The following is a 21,993-nucleotide window of genomic DNA, read 5'->3' as shown; positions in this document are numbered from 1 at the left end:
AAAAAAAAAAAAAAAAAAGGTACAGTACCAAGCATACCCTTTCCTTGTTTTTCTTTCTGCAAAGAAATGCTAACAAAGCATCCCTAGACAATAAACCTAACTTTACAAAGAGTAACAACTTTAATAATCATCTGTCCCTCCCCTCCCCAGGTGCTTTGGGCAGATTCCAGAGTGCAGCCCCACCAGGAAGAGAAATGGCAGGACCTTTATACTCAGCAAAACCAAAACCAATTTCCTCCTCAGTTTTTAAGTCTGCCTGTGTGCAAGTCTACCTTTACGTGCAGTAGGGAGCTTCATGGATGTTCAGACAACTTGAGGTCAGTACTGGAGTATACAGTTGTATACTTTAGCTAACAGGCCTTCATGCTCCTGGGGAATGCTGGGGCTAGACACCTGCACAGAGCCTAGACTCCAGGTCCTCCCACTCTCACAGCAGGTGCTTTCCCGCCCAGCGCCCAGCTCTCCTCCTCAGAGTCTCAGCATTCCTCCCTGTGTGGCCTCCCCTTTGGCTGTCTTCTAATTATAACCAGGCCTTTCCCAGTCTCAGCTAAGGTCAGTGGTACCCATGTGGGTAAGGGGGACACAAAGGCTTCCTGTGTACCATACAGACAACTCCTGTCCCAGGCCAGCACTCCTTTGCTGAACCCTGATGAAAGGTCTTGGGTAAGTAATCTGTTACTGATTTTGCCAATTATTTTTTTGTTTGTTTGTCTCATAAATTTGAGACAAGGTCTCTCTCTACAGTCTGGCTGTCCTGGAACTCACTGTGTAAACCAGGCAGATCTTGCACTCACAGAGATCTGTCCCTGCCTGTCTCCCTAGTTCTATGAGAGTTACAACTTACATGCCCTGCATTTTCTCTCAGACTGGAATAAACTGGTCTGCAATCTTCAAACAAAACAAACAAGCAAAAAACCAAACAAGTGAAAACGAGTTAGGAATATGCCAGCTAGTCCATCACTTTAGAGGTAAAGAAAGAATCAGGAGTTTGAAGCTACCATTAAGAAGTGAAGTTCAAGTTTGTTTCAGTGTCACTCCTGCTTGCTTCTGAGCAGAAAAGACCACCACCAGCAGCTACATGAGGCACTGCCCCTGCGACCCCTGCTTTCCCATTACCAGGGAGATGCTGTCATTAGCAGCCTTCTAGGGCAGAGCATAGGACACTGTACACTCATCCAAGTTGCCTGGATCCACATGGGCTCTACTGTTTATCCTGGGACTTTCAGATCATTGTTTAGAAGGTGCTAAGGATGGAACCCAGACTCTCCTGCACACTAGGCCAGTGTGTGACCACTGAGCTGCACTCCCTTCTGTAACAGCAATTCTGTTATTCCTCATACATCACATTGGGCCATTCGGATGCTTAAGAGTACAGTGGTCACTAACTCAACAACAGGGTCAAGTACGAATAAAAACCTGCACCCTTTTAGCCAAGGCCTAACCCAAGAAACAACAGAGTAAGAGTGAGTGAGCAGCAGTAGCCTGAGGCCACCTCCACAGCACCTAGCTTTCTCAAGGACCAACATACTGCATAGTGAAGGCTTACTCTGTGTGTGTTTTAATGTGTATATTAACTAGTTCTGATGGACAGAGGATTTAACTTACTCATGAGTGATATTGTTAAAGTAAAGGCACTTCTTTCCTTTTTTGTGGCAGTGTTAGGGATTGAGCCCAGGGCCTCACCTAGCTCTACTACTGAGCTACAGTCTCAGCCCTTAAAAATGTCTTGATATGTCCCTCATAGATAATTTCATGATGGAGAGGTATCATTAGCTACAACCCATCCAGCTACCCAATGCTAATAAGGGATAAGGTCTGTTTCTAGAAGGTCACACCAACCTTGAACCTAACACCAAACAGGAAAGTACCAGCTGAGCTGGGGGACTAGAGTCAGGTAGAGCAGAGAAGCCGCCGGTGAGCAGGCTGCTGCAGAGACAGAGGCTAACAGCCAGGCCAGGAGGAGCTGGACCTGCCTGGGCTTAGGGGAGAACCCTAATAAGCTAGACAGCTCCAGGGAGAGGCTATAGCTGCAGCATGTACAAAAGTCTGACAGGAAAGGCACTGCAGTTAAGAGTAGAGATTTCTGAATCGACTGAATGTCAAAGATGTATTCCCAAAGCTGGAGAACATGTGGCTAACAGCATTCAGAAGTGAAGGGTTTGAGAGTACAGGACCACGGTTAAGTGAGCTGGCTCAGTGGATAAAAGAAGCACTTGCTATAAAGCCCGATGACCTGAATTTGATCCTTGAGACCCAGAAATAAACATTAAGAGCCTTCTGATCTCCATACACAACCTCACATACACCACAAGTAAAATAAAATGTGACATGCGTGTGACTGCTGGAGCTACATGTGCCTGATTTCCACCTCTGTCTCAAAAAGACTAAGACTGGGGAAGAGCACTGGGGCAGGCCTAGTGAGCTGAGCTGACATCCTCCTGGAGGACCAAGCAGGCTGAAGAAGCCATTTCAGCAGTTAGAGAGATGGCTCAGAAGTTAAGAGCACATGTAAAACGCTAACATACATTTAAAAAAGCTATCTCAGAGGGTGCTCACAACTGCAACTCTCAGAGTGTACTAACTCGTTTTCTGTATCGGACATTTCTCCTGACTGCCCTGCCCTCTGCTTAGTGCTCTCTCTCTTTCCCTCCCTCCTTCCCCCACCTCTTCTACAAGGGACACAGCTCCCCAGATCTAGCAGAGTGACCTTATTTCCAATGGCCAGAAAATGAGAAGATGGGGCTGAGGCCAAGGATGGGCCCAATTTCCAGTGTTCTTGCTCAGCTCAAAACAAAAACAAAAACAAAAACAAAAACAAAACAAAACCCAAGTTCCACACCTGGAGACAATGGAGGAGAAAAGTAACTTTTGTAAGTTATCTATCAAAGGTTTATTTGATCAAACTGTGACACACAGTGCAGACCACCAAGGGTACAGCTGGTTGTTATAAGACAAATGTGCAGAGGTACAGGAGACCCAGAAAGATGTAGTTGGACGCTCACTAAGAAAGCAAGCTGTGAAAAGGAAGCGCAAGGAAGTCTGTCCTCAAAGACCTATTCACTAGGCAGACACTGAAATGCATTATCACAAAGAGAGGTAACAAGGCAGACATGGCAGTGCAAGCCTGTAACCCTGGTACTAGGGAAGAAGAGACAACAAAGAAGGAGTGAGTTTATCCTTGGTTGTATAGCAATTTAGAGGCCAGCATATGCTACCCTCTCTCAAATGAAAAGTAAGCCAGGCATAATGGTAGCGCTTGCCTTTAATCCCAGTACTCAGGAAACAAAGGCAGGAGGATTTCTGTGTGTTCTAGGCCTATCTGTTATACAAAGTGAGTTCCAGGACAGCCAGGGACACACATCTCAAAGACCCGATTTTGAGAGACCTGATCTCAAAAGCCAAACCAAACAAACAAACAAAAGAGGTGAAAAACATGCATTATAACAAGGACCTGAGATTCTGGTCTTCCTTTGTGATTCTGAGTCAGTCATCTATACCTGCTTGTTACTCAGTGCTTTTTATGGATAAATTTAAAACATTTTACTGATTTCTTTCAGACAAAAGAAAAGCATCTTAAAAGTGCCAGAGGGTCTCACCAGCGACTATTGAGGTATCCCCATGCAAAAGACACCACTGCCCTCTTTTCACACTTGAATTTTCACAGGCTGAATTGCCAGACAGAACTGGGTAAGCTGTAACATGATTGATCATGATTTCTGGGAACACTGGACCAGAGAGATACCATCCATTAAGAAGATCTGTGCTCAGAGCCAGACAACTCCATTTTATTTTATATTGACATCCCACAGGAACAAAGTGCAAAGCCCTGGAAAGGGAAAGAGGTTTGTTTCTCTGAGTCACTCTTCACTTGGGCAGAACTGCTTTTAACACACTTACCCATCCTAGATCTAAAGAAATCACTCAACAAAACCAGGGAGAACATACGATGCACTTAGCAGCAGCAATTTAAAAATGGTTACCTGAGTTTGGACAACCTTGAGATGGACATCTATGTAAGATCACAAAGTTTTTTGTTTTTAAATGTATTTTGTATGCGTTTGTGCATTCGTTAACAGATGCACTGTGGAACTCAGAGGACAATCTGTAGGAGTCAAGTCTCTTCTTGTCTGACTCAAGTCATCAGGTCATCAGGTGTTGAACTATCTCCATAGCTCATGAACAGTTTTTTACACAGATGAGAAATTTCACTCTCAAAAGTGTTGTCCCTTATACTCAAAATCCAATTATTCTAAAAACAAAACATGAGATCAATATATCAATAAATATCATGCTTTAATTCCAGCACTGGGGAGGCTGAGGCAGGTGGCTCTCTAAGTTTGAGGTCAGCCTACTCTACATAGCGAGTTCCAGGCTAGCCAGGGCTATACCCTGTTCAAAACAAACAAAATCCATGTACTCGGGCTGGAGAGACGGATGGCTCAGTGGTTAGGAGCACTGGCTGCTCTTCTAGAAATCTGGAGTTCAACTTCTAGCATCTACATGGTGGTTCACAATGATCTAAAACTATAGTCATCTATAAGATCCAGTGCCCTCTTCTGCATATGAACACAAAGAGAAAATACCCATATATATATATATGTATATATGTATCTATATATGTATGTATATATACAGAGATCTTTAAAACAAAATAAAACCAAAAACATGTACTCTTTTGAAAAGGAGATTACACAATACAAATACAATACAATGTTCTAAACCTTGGTGGGGTTAAGTGGGGTTCCACTTACCAATACATCACCATCACAGAAGTATGTATACACAAGTGGCTATGTACACAGATCAACAAAAAGGCAAGCAGAGAAGGCATTGTCTAGCCAGCTATATACAAAGCAGTATGTTACTGGACCTTACCAAGCCTCAGTGAGTTCCTCAGCAGAAAGGACAAAGCAAATAGGAACTCTGCATAAACCCCTGTGACCGAGTGAGCAGGGAAGGAGCACTGGTGACAGGTACTCTCAGCATCCCCAAACTCCTCTAGAGGCGGAGTTGGAAATATAAACCAACAAGCTAATAAATGAATAAATTAAAATGGATGCTTCTAGAAAGTGCCTGTCAGACATAAAAGTAGACAGGGAGTATTAGGGAAGATAATGAGTCAGAAATGGGAGAGGAAAATGGAGGGGAATATGGTCAAGGCAGGTAATGTGCAAACCTAAAAATGCCATCAGGGAATCCAGCAATGCCACAAATAGCACATGCTGATTTTTAGAAAATTAAAAAATAAACCCAAGCCAGACACAAATGGGGATGGTGAAGACTGGCAGACTGGAGAGGCCACATTCCTCCCTGTCTTACAGGTCAAGTCAACCACCACTTCCTTAGGACCTGCACCAAATCTTAGTATTTCACAGAAGTAGTAACTTCAATTCCTATGCAAGTGCCAGAGGGACTGAGAACTAAATCAAACACAATTCTCAAGTGGGTCAAATTACTGCCAAGTGGACTCTGAGGCCAAGTCTTTATCGAGGAGCCCAGCTGAAAAAATTCTTCTATTATCAAGGCAAATAGGAACTCAAATGCCAGCCAATTGCTAAGAGAAATCATCCTAACTGCATCCCTGCCCGTCACCAGTCCTCTAAGAACGAGACGCTGGAGGGAGAGCTGCTCAGAAATGGCTGACACAGATTCAAATAACTGGCAGGTTCACTGCCATCAGAAAAGAGAGTCGTTTACAGCAGCTTACCTCCATCATCCAGGGGCCGCTTCTGTACTCCATAGCCATACACTGAGGGGTCCACCAGGGGTGTGGAATTATTCAAGTGAGGAATTGAATCGATTTTAGCAGCAATCTACAGAGAGAATCAAATTTAAATACTTGGTAGCAAGTCATAGTTGTGTCCCAGGACAAAGGACAGCATCTTCTTTAGGGTCTGCTATCCCACTTCCCCACTCACAGCTTAAGCCACTTTCTCTGGCAGGCAAATACTTTACCTGTTGAGTTCTCTTTGGTCTTGCCTCTTTAGAAATTATCTGCCCAAATGTCGTCTTTTAACAATTTAATTCAAGGGAGATGAGGTATACATAGAGGACAACCTACTGTAGCTGGTTCTTTTAACTATGTGAGGTCTACTGTTCAAACTCATGTCGTCTTAACCTGCTAGACCATGTCATCCACCCCCTAAGTCAGTTTTAGTCACTTAATATATACACATGCCACATCTTTCAGACTCTTCTGAGTAACTCATGGGGTCTTGTTTATTTTAGACAAGATTCTACTGTGTACCCTCAAACATTTACAGAGTTCAGTTGCCAGTACTTATGTCATGTGGCCTGCAATGGCCTGTGACTCCAACTCTAGGAAATTTAAGCCCCTTTTCTGGTTTTGATGGATATACACACATTCATATAGATATATAAATAATAATAATAAAACCAAATATTTTAAAACATCTGGAAGATGCCTTCTGGTTTCCAGATTTTTGTCTGCTTAAGACAATGTCTGCCTCAGCCTCCCAAGTGTGAGGACTGAAGGTGTACACTACTCTGCCCAGCCTCTTTCCTTATCTGCTGGTCTTAAAAGTGGCTGGAATGTCATTTCCCAACATCTGATAAGTTATGAGTATTATGATAGTTTCCTATTGCTAATTTCATTGAATCAACAAATATCCTTCTAAACTATACTGGGTTTCTGTATTTGTTCTAAATTTACGATTGTTTTGGCTGTCTTTAATTTGGGAAATTGCCACTGAGATGGAGTAGCATAGGATATATGTGGTGGTCTAAATGAGAATGGCCCCAGAGGCTCATATGCTTGGTCCCCAGGGAATAACACCAATTGAAAGGATTAGGCCTTGTTTAAGTAGGTATGGCATTGTTGAAGGAAATGTGTCACTGAGTGTGGGCTTTGAGTTTCCTTTTTTTTTCTGTTTCTTTCTTTTTTTTTTTTTTTTTTTTTTTTTTTTTTTTTTTTGAGACAGGGTTCCTCTATGTAGCCCTGGATGTCCTGGAACTTGCTCTATAGACCAGGCTGGTTATGAACTCAAGATATCTGAGGGCTTCTGGGATTAAAGGCTTTGGCCACCACTGCCCAGCTGGCTTTGAGTTTTCAAAAGTCCATGCTAGGTCCAATCCACCTGCCCCTCCTCCATGGATCAAAATATAGCTCTCAACTACTTCTCTAGCACCATGGTGCTTCTCACCATGATAATGGACTAACCTGAAATTGTAATCAAGACCCCAATTAAATGCTTTCTTTTATGAATTGCCTTGGTCACATTGTCTCTTCACAGCAATAGAACAGTAACAAAGACAATATATGTATACAGTTTATGTAGTATAGGATAATAGTTATATAGACTACAGCTATGTATGGTGGTTCATGTTTATAATCCCAGCACAGAAAGGCTTAAGTAGGATGATTGCCATGAGTTCTGTCTCAAAACAAGCAAGCAAACAAAAACACGTTGGAAAGACGGATAGCAGTTAAGAACTTTTACTGATCTTACAGAGGACTTGAGTGTGGTTCCCAGCACTTATGTTGGGAGGCTTACAAACACTTAGGGATCTAACACCTCTAGCCTCTGGGGGGTATTTGTATGTCTCCAGCACCTGGGAGACAGAACCAGGAGGATCTCTGTGAGTTCTAGGACAACCAGCATTACAAAGAGAAACCCTGCCTCAAAAATAAGTAAATAAGTAGATAGAGAGATCTTTACGACAATAAAACCATAGATCAAAGCAGGAGACAGTTCAGTGCTGGGGATCAAACCCAGGGCTTGAACCTGAATCCTGGCTACACAGATGTTATGATAAGAATTCAACATTATAATATGCCAGTTATATTATAGTATACATTTTTACTATAGGGTATGTTTTATTATGTTTATGGTGGTTTCAATAGGCTCACATGTTTGAATGCTTGGTCACAGGGAGTGGCACTATCAGTAGGCGTGGCCCTGTTGAAGGAAGTGTGTCATTGTAGAGGTGGGCTTTGTGGTCATTTATGCTCAAAGTCACATTTTGACTCACAACTAGGTCTAGATGACACAGTCCCCTTCTGCTGCCTGCTGATCAAGATGTAGAACTCTCAGCTCCTTCTCCAGCACTATGTCTACCTGCACACTGCCATACTTCCCACCATGATTATAATAGACTACACCTCTGAAACATTATGCCAGCCCCAACTAAATGTTTTCCTTTATAAAAGTTGCTGTGGTTGTATTGTCTCTTCACAGCAATAAAACCTCAAAACAGAATTTGGTACCAAGAGTGGGGTATTGCTGTGATAGGCCTGACCATTCTTTTTGTTTGGAGGAATGTGGATTTGGGGGGAGGGGGGGCTTTGGATTCAGAAAGCAATGGAATGCTTCATGTGGGGCTTAAAGGGCCATCCTAGCAGGAACACGGAAGACAGTCATTTAAACCGTTAGGGGCCTGGCTCAAGAGGTTTCAGAAGAATTTTAGTAAGTTGCCTAGAGATCATTATCATATTTTGGTGAAACATGTGGCAGCTCTTTGTCCTTGTCAAAAGAGTCTGCCTAAGGCTAAAGTAAAGAGATTTAATTTAATAGAACTGGCAAAGAAAAATCTCAAAACACTCTAGTATAGACTCTGTCATGTGGTTCATTCTTAAGAAGAACATTTTGATGAAATAAAGCAAGCTGAACAAGGAAAAATACAAAATGTATGGTACAAAGGGGCACCAGGATATGGAATAGAGCTAAATCCAGTGTTCAAGGAGATGAACAGATTGAAGATATTAAATGGAATTAAGGGAGTGGTGACATCAAGGCAAGATCCCACCTAGCTAAGCGTCCATCTTGTGAAGAGGAATTAAAGAAAAGCTTAGGTCCAGGCATGGCTTTACTCGATTTTAGTCCTACCACTTAGAAGACAGAGACATGAAGATTTCCGAGTTCAAGGGCAGCCTGGTCTACAGAGCAATCTCCATAAGCATTTCCAGAGCATTTTGTGAAGGGAACTATAAAAACCCGAAAGCTGGTGAAGATGTAATTGAACAAGGGGTCCATGTTCCAGCCCCAGGAAGCAGAACTTGGCAGCTTCAGCCATATGGTTCTGGCTTTAGAGTCAAGAATAGATGAAAAGGGTTATAGAATCTCCCTCCACAACTGAGTAAAGTTACTGAAGCCAGGTATGTAGCAGGGTTGGTTCCCCTGCATGGAGGCCCAGAGAGGTCATTATGTGAAGCTGTGAAAGTGAAGCCTGGATTGTCTTGCAGACCTCAAGAGGTTTGAGATGCCTGAGCCATGGGATACCTGATGAGGAGAACTGCTAACAGGGAGAGGAACTAGCCCAAGATAAAGAAATGTGGTGCAATCAACAAAGCTGAAAGGAGTTGAAGAGCTGTAGAATGTTTTTACATGGTACATGAAGATAGAGTTTAGAGTTTGCCCAGTTGATTTTCAGTCACAGTAATGTATACCTTGTGCTGTTGTATGTTAAAAGTATATGACCTTTTTTTTTTATAGGGGATTACAATTAAGAGATTGCACAAATCTCAGATGAGACAATGAACTTTGAACTTTTAAACATTTTTGAGGCTTATTGACTATGGGGACAATATTACAGCATAAAAACAATGAACTTATCATTCAAATGCAACCTTGTGGGCCTACAGTGGTAGCCCATGCTTTTAATCCCAGCACTTAAATACTAGGAATAGGTTACATCTAATCACATTTTTCATACAAGGAGCCCCCAAACAACTCATGCTGTTGTGGAGGCTACTGGTTGCTCTCCACAAACTGATGGTAAGGCCCTATGACTGAAGACAACACCTACACAATTCGTTGAACATGGAGATGTCAAGTCAAACTGGTACCTACTTAGAGCCTTCACCCCTATAGACTTGCATTCAAAATACTAGAAGGTCCTCTATACACTACCTAAAAAGAAAGGCACAGAACCTTCAGCCTGCAATGATGATCTGCCTGCCAAGAGGTGCAACAATGTCACAAGGCTTGTGGGAGTAAACAACTATCTGGCTTGATTTAAGGCCCACTCCATGAGATGGAATTCATAGCCAGCAGGTACAACCTAGGTGACCAAGACCTGAGACTAGATAGGCTCGGGAGGTGGAGGCAGGCAGATCTCTGTTGAGTTTGACACCAATCTGGTCTACAGAGCTAGTTCCAGGGTGGCCAAGGCCACAGAGAAACCATCTCAAAAATCAACAACAAAACCAAATCCCCAAAACAAATGCAACCTTTGTTCCAAAAATTGGTTTTGGTATATAATAAAACAAGAAACACTGAATATTTTCTTATTTATTTCTTCCAACCATTTCCTTAGGCAGTAATTCTCACCCTTAATGATGCAACCTTTTAATACATTTCCTCATGGTGTTACGGTGACCCCAACTATAAAATTATTTTGTTGCTACTTCATAACTGCAATATGCTACCATTATAAATCGTGGTATAAATATCTGTGTTTTTCAACGGTCATAGGTGACCCTGTGAAAGGATCTTTTGACTCCCAAGTTGAGAACCTCTGCTCTAAGGGATTGGCATTATTTTCATATAGGCTCAGAAAGTGATCTGTCAGAAAGTGAGTTATCTGTCTAAAACCACCCATCTCAGAAGTAGCAGAAACAGTATTTAACCTCTGCCCCACGACTCTCCAGCAAGGCTCCTAACCACCAGGCAACCTCCAGCGCAGCATTCAGGGTATGCCTCTTATTCTAGCTGACTGTAAAAACTGTTCAGATAGTTCAGAGAAATGCTCTAGGGAGGTGAGGTACAGACAGCTCTCTATTCAGATTATGCTGGCAGAAGTCAAATGAGGAAGAATATTCAAACTCAGCCCTTCAGTCCTTACCTGTAGCTCTGACTTAGAGGGGACTCTGGGTGATTTTCTACTATATAAGTCATCTTTCTCTTTTGGAGGGACATAGGCTATATTTTAAGCAGTGATAGACAAGTAATAAAGCAGCATCTAAGGACATTTAGCCTCACTGCTAAATTAGCAGAAACATGGGGAAAAGGAACATCATACCAGGAACCAGTCAAGAATCCTGGCTTTGTGCTTGAAGATGGTTCAGTGGATAAGAGTGCTCAGCTTGGTGAACACTGAGAACCTGGCTTCAAATCCCCAGCGCATATGCAAGAAGCTGGGAGTAGCCACAAATGCCTGTAACTCTAATGCTGAAGGGAAAGAAGGATCCCTGAGGCTTACTAGCTGAGGATTCAAGGAGGGATGAACTATACAGCAATAGAGCTCCCTCCATTCAGCTTCTGAATGCACACTCACAGAGACTAGTGTGTATGACTGTACGGCAGCAATGCTCTTTCCTTGAGGTTTCCTCCAAAAGGTACACAAGGCGGTTCTTGCAGAGGCAGGAGCCACACTTTCAAGTGAACACATGTACCGATCTTAGTTCCTTCATGTGCTCAGCAAAGTCTCCCACTTAGAATAATGATGCTCTTTCCTTTTATAATTTCAAGGGCAGGCCCAGTAGGTAAAGCACTTACCATAGAAGCCTGGGGATCTGAGTTTGGACACATGTGCACACACACATACACACATACACACACACACACACACACACACACATGCACGTACACACACGCAAGCATGCCAGACTAGCATGGTGGCCCACCTGTAATCCCGTCACTTAATTGGCAGAGGCAGAAGAGTCCCCAGGGCAAGGTGGCTATACTAACCAGCAAGCTTGGGTTCAGTGAGACTTTGTCTCAGTATATTAAATGGGAAGCAATTGAGGAAAGACACAGATGTCAACCTCTGGCCTCAAAGCATACTTGCACAGAGCACCTATACATGCAAACAAGAGTATGTGTATATTGCCAGATGATGGTGGCACACATCTTTAATCTCAGCACTCAGGAGACAGAGGCAGACAGATTTCTGAGTTCAAGACCAACCTGGTCTACAGAGCAAGCTCCAGGGTATGCATGCATGCATACCATATTCATGTGCAAAAAAAACGGGGGCAGGAACACTTTAAACTGGAACCATTCATGGTAGCTAATGCCTATAATGTTGTTGGCACTCTAGAAGCAGGTAGGAGGATTTTCACAAGTTCCAAAACCCAAGTTTCACATCATCCTGGAATGCAGCAGGAGGCACTGCCTTAAACAGAGAACAAATATTTAAAATTTTAAATTGAATACAGTTGGCATGGACCTAAATTTCAGTACCTGGGATCCCAAGACGGGAGGACTTCAAATTCTGAGGCCAGCCTGGGTTACAATGTTCTGTCCTTGAGCCAAACAACTGCCATCTTGGGTAATTCAAACGTGACTCCTTGTAAAAAGATTATCCCAACTGGGCTTTCCTTGACTGTTTTCACCCCATCATAGAGCGCCAGAAAAGGCCATGGAACTATCATCTTACTATCCAACCACTTTTCTACCACTTCCTTGTTCTATGTAACTCTGCAACAGCTGTATAAGGCCTTAGGGACAGACTAAAGTATACAGGGGGACAGGGATATCACTTATGGGAGGAGGGGTACAACCCTCACTGCTGCTGAGTAGTTAGCTGTTTTTCAGGTGTGACCTGTTTGGGGGAAGGGACCCCTTGCCTATGTGTTCTGTGGGAACGTTCAGTAAACTGTGGTTCTGTAGAAGAACAATGCAATCTGTGGCTGGGACCTTAGGAAACAGGGTAGACATCGCTTCCCTGGGAAGGAAATACAGCAATGCACAGTGAGACCCTAATCCCCAAAATAAAACTAAGTGAACCGTGTACTGAGGCACTATTAGAGTCTGTAGAAGTCACAAAGGAATCACAGTGACTTACTGTCCCCGGGGCATGACACTAGCTATTTCCAGTACACACTCAAGGTTGAAATGACAGGTTCAACACTAAGACAGCTCACCTTGCAAGCCCAAATGGGAAGCTGGAGTTTACTAGCTCACCCTTACAAACAGGCAAAGTAGCTACATGCTAGGCAGCTACCCATTCAATACAAGTGGCTTCCTTACAATCTGTGGCCTTCAGCAGCCCGAGTATCCCTGCCAGGGGGAGTATGAGGCTGGTCTGGCACATTCTCGTCTCCATATACCAAGTATACCACAGAGAAAGTGGCCTATCAGATTCAGATTCCCTGCAGGAGAGATAGATGCCTGTGATCCTTTCTTCTTTATAAGGTCTTCAGGGACCTTATAAAGAACTTACTGTGAGGAGGATAACAATGTAACAAAACAAAGTACCCAGAACAGCCTGGTATACAGGACCTGAAATGGCCACTTGAACCTTTTGTGGAAGTGTAACAGTAGCAAAGAAAAGCCAGAGCCTATTAACACCTGGACCCTAAAACAACACTGGACTGGGAGTATGGTTTTGATGTAGAACCTGCATATAGCATTCACCAAGCCTAGAGGGAGTTCAATCCACAGACCACCCCCAAAATACAATGCTTCCATGCTGAGGAGGGATGACTCCCACCACTCAAGAGTACTCTCCCAATTATCCGCTTTTTTTTTTTAAAGAAAATTATTACCCTCAAGAATTTCCATTTCACAGATGAAAAACTAAAGCTTTTAATAGTTAAATAAGCCAGACATGGTGGCACATGCTTGTAACCCAAGCACTGGGAAAACTGAGACAGGCCTGGTCTCCAGGTGAGACACCATCCAAGAGGAAAACAGGGGGAAAAAAAAAAAGAAGAAGACTATGTCAAAGCCTCCTTGCTGCTTAGTGGGAAGAGTCACTTCTATATGATGGGTCAGAGTCATATCATGTCACCACACACTTGGGGACTTTATGACCATCAAATGAGTCAACATGGCTAAGAACCCTTGCCTAGCACCCAGGACAATATGGACTTTGTCAATGGAAGCGGCCCCTGGCTGATCCTGCTCTATTTACTGGTATTAAGCAAAAGAAGGAATTCTGACAGTAGAGATGTCAGTTCCACAGCTTTTCCTAATCATTCACTGAATCCACACAGGCAAAATGAAATATTCTTTTTGTTTTGTTTTGTTTTTTCAAGACAGGGTTTCTCTGTATAGCCCTGGCTGTCCTGGAACTCACTCTGTAGACCAGGCTGGCCTCGAACTCAGAAATCCACCTGCAAATGAAACACTCTTACCCCTGTGTTGGCCAAGCACTTCCCAAACTCACAGAAGAACAAAATCAGTGAAGAGGTTAAACTACTATCTTATATAAGGATAGGTGCTCTGGAAGAACAGGCCTGCCCCAGTCACTGTGGTCCCTGGAGCACCTGTTAACTGAGTGCTCTAGAATTTGCCTTTGGAGGAACCTAAACTTCATAAAATTGAAATATTTCTAGGGAGAAGTTCAACTCTCCCATGAGAAAAGGGTCCATGTTCTGCCAGATTTAAAGCACAGCTTACCCAATGCTCGGCATTATGCTTGTCATGTGGCATGTACTCAATGAACACCCGCTGAAGGCAAAGTAGAAATGGAGAAGCCCACTTGATGGGACTATGCTGAGAGGTGGGGCTGAGGACGGCATGCCCTTTTGTTCTCCCTTTCCACCTTACTCTAGAAGCATCCCCTTACTACTGTATCAGAGCTGCAGTTACCTCACTGAGGGGGAAAATGATCCAAGGAACTAGACAGGAATCAATCCCTGTTTAAAACAAGAGCCAGCCCAAGAGCCACAGCATACACAGTAGCGTGTGCAGGTTTGTGTGTGCCTATGTGTGCTTGCCTATGTGTGCGCACATATACATACATATGTGTCTAGGCCAGAGGCTGGCACTGAATGTCTTCCTCAGTCACTCTTTACCCATTTTTTTTTTAAAGCAGTCTCTTGCTGAACCTGGAATCCATCAATTCAAGTAGGTTGGTTTAGCAGTGAGTTCCTCTTGTCTTCCTCCCTAGCACTGAGATTAGACAGGAACACTGCATTTGGAGATCTGAACTCGGGTCCTCGTGCTTGTGTGGCAAGAATGTTACCAACCGGGCTATCTCCCAATTCTCCCCAAACCCCCCATCCCATGTGCCTTTTCAAGAAACACTGCTCTATCTCCTTTGGCTTAAACTTTTATTATATGAGAGAATTCTAGCCCTTGACCTGCATCTAACTCCACAAGAAAATGAAAGTTGCCACAAATGTGTCTGATTTATCTTCCCACTGACCCAGCCTCTGGAAAGAGGCCTTGGACACAGTAACAACTCCTCAAATAGTGGTAAGTGAATTACCACTATCTATTCTCACATTACAAGTGGAGTTTGTGCCCACAGAAGCAGGCTGGCTGTTCTTCCCACCAACCAAAACCCTCAAAGGTGGACTGACTCTGAGGATTCAGCACTGCCCCACACGAGGAAAGCCTCAGGAGCGACCATGGATTCCCCCATGGCCACTGGCTTCCCCCAGTGTCTGGAAAGCTGAAACAGTATACAGACATGAAGCAGCAATTTCAGTAGAACAGTTTCATTCTGTTCAGCATTCAGCAGCTCAAGTGAGCCATGAATCAAAACCCACATATTAAATGAGCAAAGGCATGAGCTGTCAAGGTGCATACAACTGCCAGTGAATGGAGCTTTTATTAATAGCCAGCACACTCTGTTCTGTTAAAGGACATTTGCTGCTTATGCCAATATCATTTCATTCAACCCCCGTATTAGCCCAGGGAATAAGTCATTCACCCCAAGCCATCTGTATCAAAAGTAGAAAACGGCAGCACAAGAAGCCTGAACTTCTGAGGCCACACACTAATCAATATTTCTCCCACAAAGGTGCCAGTGATGATCAGATCTCCAGATCTACAAACTTCCTAAATGGCTATCCTTCTATTGACTTAAATTTACACTTATTGGGCTGGAGAGATGGCTAAGCGGTTAAGAGCACCGACTGCTCTTCCAGAGGTCCTGAGTTCAATTCCCAGCAGCTACATGGTGGCTCACAACTATCTGCAATGGGATCTGATGTCCTCTTCTAGTATGCCTGAAGACATCGACAATGTACACATATAAATAAAATAAATAATTCAAAAAAATAGAAACAAACATATTTTTAAAAAATTACCCTTATTTATTTTATGTAGTTGTATATCCGCCATGGTACCCATGTGAAGGTCATAGGATTTATGGAAGTTGGTTCTCTCCTTATGCCATGTGGGTCCTGGAAATTGAACTCAAGTCCTCAAGCTTGGTGGCAAGTCCCTTAATCTATTAAGCTATCTTGCTAGCTCTCTCGATTCTATAAAAGCTTGGTCATTTTTATTTGGGTCCAAGGCAAGGTGCCCAAAGTGCATTTATACTCTTCAAGGAGCTGGCTAATGCACAGGGACTTGACAGGGTCTAAGATAAAACACCTTAACTAAGTGTGCTGTTGCATGCCAGTTCTTAGGAAACTAAGGCATGAGGAGCATGAGTTTGAGGCCAGCAAAACTACACAGCAGAACCCTGCCTCAATAAAACAACCTCCACAACAAACAGGAGCTTAAAATCCTAACAAGCATTGACTTTGGCAAAATAACCTATCCTCAGGAAAGCTAGTGGGAAGCTGTTGGCAGTTCTAACACTGGGATGGTACACAACCCATTAACAAGTCAGTCTCCACCAGATGGCCAATATTAACAGACTTTACTTTTTGGACAGGTTCTCATGCAACCCAAACTGGCCTCAAACTTGCTATACTTGCTATGTGGCTGAGGACAACCTTGAACTTCCTGATCATCTTGCCTCCATCTCTCAAGTGCTGGGATTACATACAGATATGTGCCACTGTACTTAGTTTATATGGCTCTGCGGGCTGACTCCAATACTATAAACCATGCAAACCAAGCAAGCACTCTCAGGCCAGGGAACATTTTTAATCATCCTCAGAAATTATTCAAAGGAAAACAGACTTGTGTCCATGAGTCCCTCTTGTGACCCACTCAGGGCACAGATGCAGAATATGATTCTGGAACAAGATGAGCTGAAAGTCAACGTCCATCTTCTCTAAACTAGCTATAGGATGCTTGAATTTGCTAAGCAGCCAATGGCCTGAAGAACTAGCTACAATGCTCTATCTAGCTGTCTTAGACTTTATCAGTAGTCCCAAATCACACCCTATTTCCACTGCCCTTCAGAATAGATGTGAATTTCTTATTCCCGACACACTGGGCCCCCACTCTATATTTTAAAGTTTTATATGGATCTTCAGAGATTCGCTTTGTATTTAAGAATTCCTTACTCAAGTACACGAATAGCAAAAAAGATAACTGTTGTTATAAGCCTGAAGATATCTATATAAAGATGCTTCAAGAAAGAAAAGAAGACCAGTTAAAATAGAGCTATGCAATCAGGCTTAAAAGACTGAATTCCAGCAGGGTCAGCTCATACTACTAGAACTTGCTATGTAAATTGAACATAAGACAACTCATTACTCTGAAAAACTGAAGGCCTTACTGTTGCTGATAATTAGGAGATCAGATGGGGGGAGCCTTATGCTTATTAAAATGAAATATAGTAAGTAAGTCAAGTCTAAGAGGTCAGACCTGTGATCGTATTGATGTGAGTGGCTGAAGCAGAAGCAGAAGCCTGAGTTCAAGACCAGCCTGGGCAACTTGATGAGACCTCAAGTTTTTTTCATTGTGTGTTGAAGGGCTTGCTTAGATGTACAAGGTCCTGGGTTCAATCCCCAGTACAAACAAGACAAAACAAATATCTTATTTCCATTTACTGGGGATAAAAGAGGTTCATCTTGGGAGCACTCTGTATGTAATGGAGACACAGAACCCTGACTACCCTGCTACTCAAACAGGGTCTTCTTTACTAAGCTTTATCATATGCAGATTTTAAGTTTTTTTAAAAAATTTTTTATGTGTGAGTGTTCTGTGTGCATGCCAGAAGAGAGTATCAGATCCCATTACATGGTTGTGAGCCACCATGTGGTTGCTGGGAATTGAACTAAGGACCTTAAAAGAACATGTAGTGCTCTTAACTGCTGAGCCATCTTTCCAGCCCCCATATGCAGGTTTTTTTAAAAAAGATCTGTGTGTAGGTGGTTTTGCTTGCATGCATGTATGTATGTCTATTCAGAACCTATGTACAGAGCCTGAAGAAGTGAGAGGGTGTCAGATCCCCTGGAACTGGAGGAACCAATTTGTTAGCCATCATGTGGGTACTGGGAATCCAACCCAGGTCCTCTGGAAAAGTAGAGCTCTACAATGCAGATTTCTAAGTTTCCAGTCTTAACCAATGAAATCTACCTAAATAACCCTAAAATTACCAACAAACTTTTGTTTGTTTGAGTTTGTTTTTTGAGACAATGTCTTATTGTATAGCTCTGGCAGTCCTAGAACGTGCTCTATACCAGACCTGTCTGGCTTGCAACTCACCGAGATTTACCTGCTCTGCCTCTGAGTTTTAAACCTGTCTGGGATTTAAAGGTGTATACCACTATGCCAGGCTTTTTATTTGTAATTCCCTTCAAATCATTTCTCAAAGGTAGTATGGACTTCTAGCTGTTGCCACTAAGAGGCAACACACCTATCTCTACTGGGCTCATCACCACTTCAGGTGGTGGTGCACTTCATAAATAAGAAACCCAATGAAATAGTTCTTTTCCATTGCTCCAAGTTAAGGCAGATTTAACAGAAGGCATCTCCACCACCACCTCCCTGAGCAAGTTAAGAGATGCAGAAAGTCTCAGCAATCCTTAAAATTTCATTTTACCACTAGGATGGCAGAGGTAGGTGGATCCCTGTGAGTTCAAGGCTAGCCTGATCTACAGAGCTAGTTTCAAGACAGCTAGGGTTACAAAAAGAAACTCTGCTTGGAAAACAAACAAACAAACAAATAAATAAATAATTCTCATAGGCCAGGTGGCGGTGCAAAAAGCCTTCAACCCCAATATTCAGAAGGCAGAGACAGATGTCCGAGTTTGAGGACAACCTGGTCTACAGAGTGAGTTCTAGAACAGCCAGGATTACACAGAAAGACCTCAAAAAAAAAAAACAAAGACAAAAAATGTATCTTTACATTCAACTATGGAGGCCCTGACCTTTCTAAAGCAGCGACGGTAACTGTTAGTGGTCACTGAAAGCCAACAAGATGGCTCTGACACCAACCAGTGAAAAACAGGATTCAAGATCCTGTCCAGCAGAAGAAAACAAATGCCCATGTGCAGAGTAGTGGATGGGGAGCTGGAGGAATGGGTCATCCATTACAATCATCGAGTAAATGAAATGTCACACGAATGGATACTCACTATTGAACTGCTCGACTAGACAGTAACAACCCATCAAAGAAACTTTTGGATGAGTCCAACATTTGAAGTGTTAGGTTCCAAAACAATGTCTACCGAACCATCAGCATTAACATGCAAAGTATATGGGAGACAGGTAAAGTTTCCTCGAAAGACTACTGGAAAGTGATGAAAAGATCCCACTTTTACGTGCCTGGTGAAATTTATCTCCCAACAGTGAGTCCTGCAGCAGGCATTCTGCTAGGAACCAAACTGTCATTAGTTACAGACTTCCAAAGAACCAGCGAGTTGACAAAGTCAGAGAAGATAAACATCACTGGATAGAGGAAAGTTCGAGCGTCGGGAGTAACTTGTCACTAAGTTTCAGCCAAAATACAAGAACAATTCTGTTCTAGGCACCATGCCAGGAGCCAGAGAGGTCCCATAGTCATTCTCCAGAGAAGCTTAAGTCCTCTAAAAAGCCAGTTTCACTGACAAGACGCATAATATTGCCAGATGGTAGTTTCACTGTCGGAACGAGTCCATCCCACACTCTTCCCAGTAGAGTAAGACTAGTCACCAGAAGGAATTCTCGAGGACCACCCACTTAACACCGCCCCTTCTCTCTGCAAAAAAAGATAATTTCAAATATAAAATATCCTCGAATTTCTTCCAATCCGCTTGAAATGCAGCAAGTGGAAGATGAGATTTCCCAAGGCAGCAGAAGCCACGTCCAGGGCGTGAGATGGATGCCTGGGGTCTACACCAGGAGCTGCTGGGATGTGAACCCGGATAGTGGGCCTGTGGGTACAGCCGGGCGCGCAGGCGCCAGGAGCGCTCGGCTAAGGCTTCCTCCGGCCCCGGGGCGCCTGAGGGAACCGCCCGGGCCTCCCGCGACTCGCGGCCCTAGGCGCCCACCGGAGGCGTCGGCGCGACGGCCTCCCGCCCCCGGCCTCCCGCGCCCGTACCTGCCGGACCCGGTGCAGGGCATCCACGAAGCCCTCAGCCTTCATGCCCACCGGAGCGCTCTGCCCCTGCACCAGCTCCGCCATGGCCAAGCCCACCGCCACCGCCGTCGCTCGGCTTCCCCGGTCCGGCCTCCCACTCCGCTCCGGGACCCGTAGCCGGAAAGGGAAAGTCGCCCCACTTCCGGCGGAAGGGAAGCGAAGGGAAGGCACTGCCCGCTCAGAGAGAGAGAGAGAGAGAGGTTGGGGAAAAGTAGCGTCTGTGAGGCGGGGTCTCAAAGCACGTGACCGCTGTCCGGCCGGAAGTGGGGGCGTGGCCGCACGCGAAGTGGGGACTGCCGTGGGCACGGCCAGCTGTCCGTCAAAAAGACCAGGTTGCGACCCCGCCCTCCAAAGGCGTGGGCCAGGTCTTCCAACGACCGTGGGATAGCCACCGAGGGACAGGTGCCGCTGTGTAGTCCCTGCTGTCTGTTTTTGCAACCAGAGGTGACGGAGGAGAAACATGGACGTGGCTCTTCCAACACCTCGCCCAAGCCGTCGAGGTGCACTGGCAGCCCCCTGCCTCTCGAAGTAGTCGTGGTGTGCTGCATTAGCTGAGATTGAGCACCCTTACGTGGTACTAAGGCCGTCAGTAGGGCAGTGTTCCGCCTTTGCAGGGAGTCCCAGGCCCCAGGGTGGGCCATCAGTTTGCCAAGGATGGGTTTGATGACACCGCTCAAGAAGCCTGGTGTCCTCTTTCACATTCTTTCACTAGGGTAACAGGAAATACCATAGGACCATCATTGCTTCCGGGCCTGCCTAGGCAAGAGATCTTTAGGAATGTTTGAATGCTTGGGGAAAAGAAAAAACGGGAACAGTTAGTGATTTCTCAAATCAGGGAGTCTTACTTCAGAATATGCTGCTACTGTTAGAACAAAAAGCTAACACCCCACTGTGCCAATATGTTTGGGAAGTGGTTGCACAGGAAGATGAAAAGAAGTTCAAGGTCATGGTGGCTTAGTTCTAGGCTACCCAGGGCTAGCTACTTGAGACTCAATTTACCCTTCTTTCCTTCCATCCTTTGTTTCTCTATGTATGTAGAATGTGTCACCACATATATGTCAGAGGACAACTCCCTAGAGTTGGTTATATCCTTCCACCATGTGGGGGTCCTGGAATCAAACACAGGTTATCAGGCCTGGCAGCAAGCACTTCCACCGTTGAACCACCTCATCAACCCTGGGGCTCTCGTTTTGACTTGTATTCCTAGAGTTTGACACATAGCAGATGCTTATTCTAATTCTGAGTTGAATAACACTGACTCTGGACAAAATTCTTTATATGTATTCACTGAACAAATACCAAGCGCCAACCAAATCAACAGGGGGGTTGTAATAAGTGTTAGATAATGAGGCCCTGGATAGAAGAACATTCCACAGTGACCTGACCAGGATGGAGTCATATTCTCTTTGTGGTCCCCCTAGAGATAGTTGACCAGACAGTTTACTCAACCAGAGAAAGGGTGAACCAGAACCTTGCCATCCTTGTTAGGTCATGATTCCTAGATGATGGCAAAATCAAAGAATCTGACCAAATTGTTCAATTGAAGTTGATCACCTGTAGATCATTTCAAAACCCTGAGCTGGCACTCTGGAAGGTGAAGAGTTTTTACTTCACTGTCTATGCTTGAAAAATCAAACACAGAGTTTCAACCTTAAGGACAGACATGGTCCTTCTTGACGTTTGTCCTACCAGGGATGCCTTTTTTTACTGTTACACCTTTGAGGAAATACTGCCCACTCTTCCATACTCCAGCTGGCTCCCCCATTGAGTAGAAATGGGGTGAAGGCATTAATTGCCAGGAGTATTGCCCTGCAAATGTCACTGACCTAACAAGGATGGCAAGGTTCTGGTTCACCCTTTCTCTGGTTGAGTAAACTGTCTGGTCAACTA

At 44.1% G+C, this 21,993-nt stretch overlaps 1 protein-coding gene and 1 long non-coding RNA gene across 8 annotated transcripts in view; one reads left to right on the top strand and one right to left on the bottom strand.

The window, feature by feature from the left end:
• LOC116089974 overlaps positions 1-4,296 on the top strand; it is a 5,435-nt gene extending 1,139 nt beyond the window's left edge. Inside the window, exons 2-3 of the long non-coding RNA XR_004118513.1 lie at positions 151-317; positions 3,558-4,296. This is a non-coding gene — a long non-coding RNA (uncharacterized LOC116089974). The remainder of the gene's footprint in view (positions 1-150; positions 318-3,557) is intronic.
• The window catches only part of Fubp3 (far upstream element binding protein 3), a 47,965-nt gene extending 27,626 nt beyond the window's left edge, over positions 1-20,339 (bottom strand). For 4 of the 7 annotated variants that reach the window (XM_031369745.1, XM_031369749.1, XM_031369752.1 and 1 more), the window contains exons 1-2: positions 20,065-20,339; positions 5,708-5,813 (exon numbers count right to left, since the gene is read on the bottom strand). In XM_031369745.1, coding sequence (XP_031225605.1) covers positions 5,708-5,813; positions 20,065-20,148 — 190 coding nt within the window. In that variant the 5' untranslated portion in view covers positions 20,149-20,339. The remainder of the gene's footprint in view (positions 1-5,707; positions 5,814-20,064) is intronic. The other 3 variants (XM_031369748.1, XM_031369751.1, XM_031369747.1) reach the window with 2 other exon arrangements.
• Between the last annotated feature and the right edge of the window lie 1,654 nt (positions 20,340-21,993).

This window comes from Mastomys coucha, unplaced genomic scaffold, assembly GCF_008632895.1.
Source record: "Mastomys coucha isolate ucsf_1 unplaced genomic scaffold, UCSF_Mcou_1 pScaffold15, whole genome shotgun sequence".
Lineage (NCBI taxonomy): Eukaryota > Metazoa > Chordata > Mammalia > Rodentia > Muridae > Mastomys > Mastomys coucha.
The sequence above is the reverse complement of the archived record's forward strand: the minus strand, read 5'-3'. Positions and strand labels throughout refer to the sequence as shown.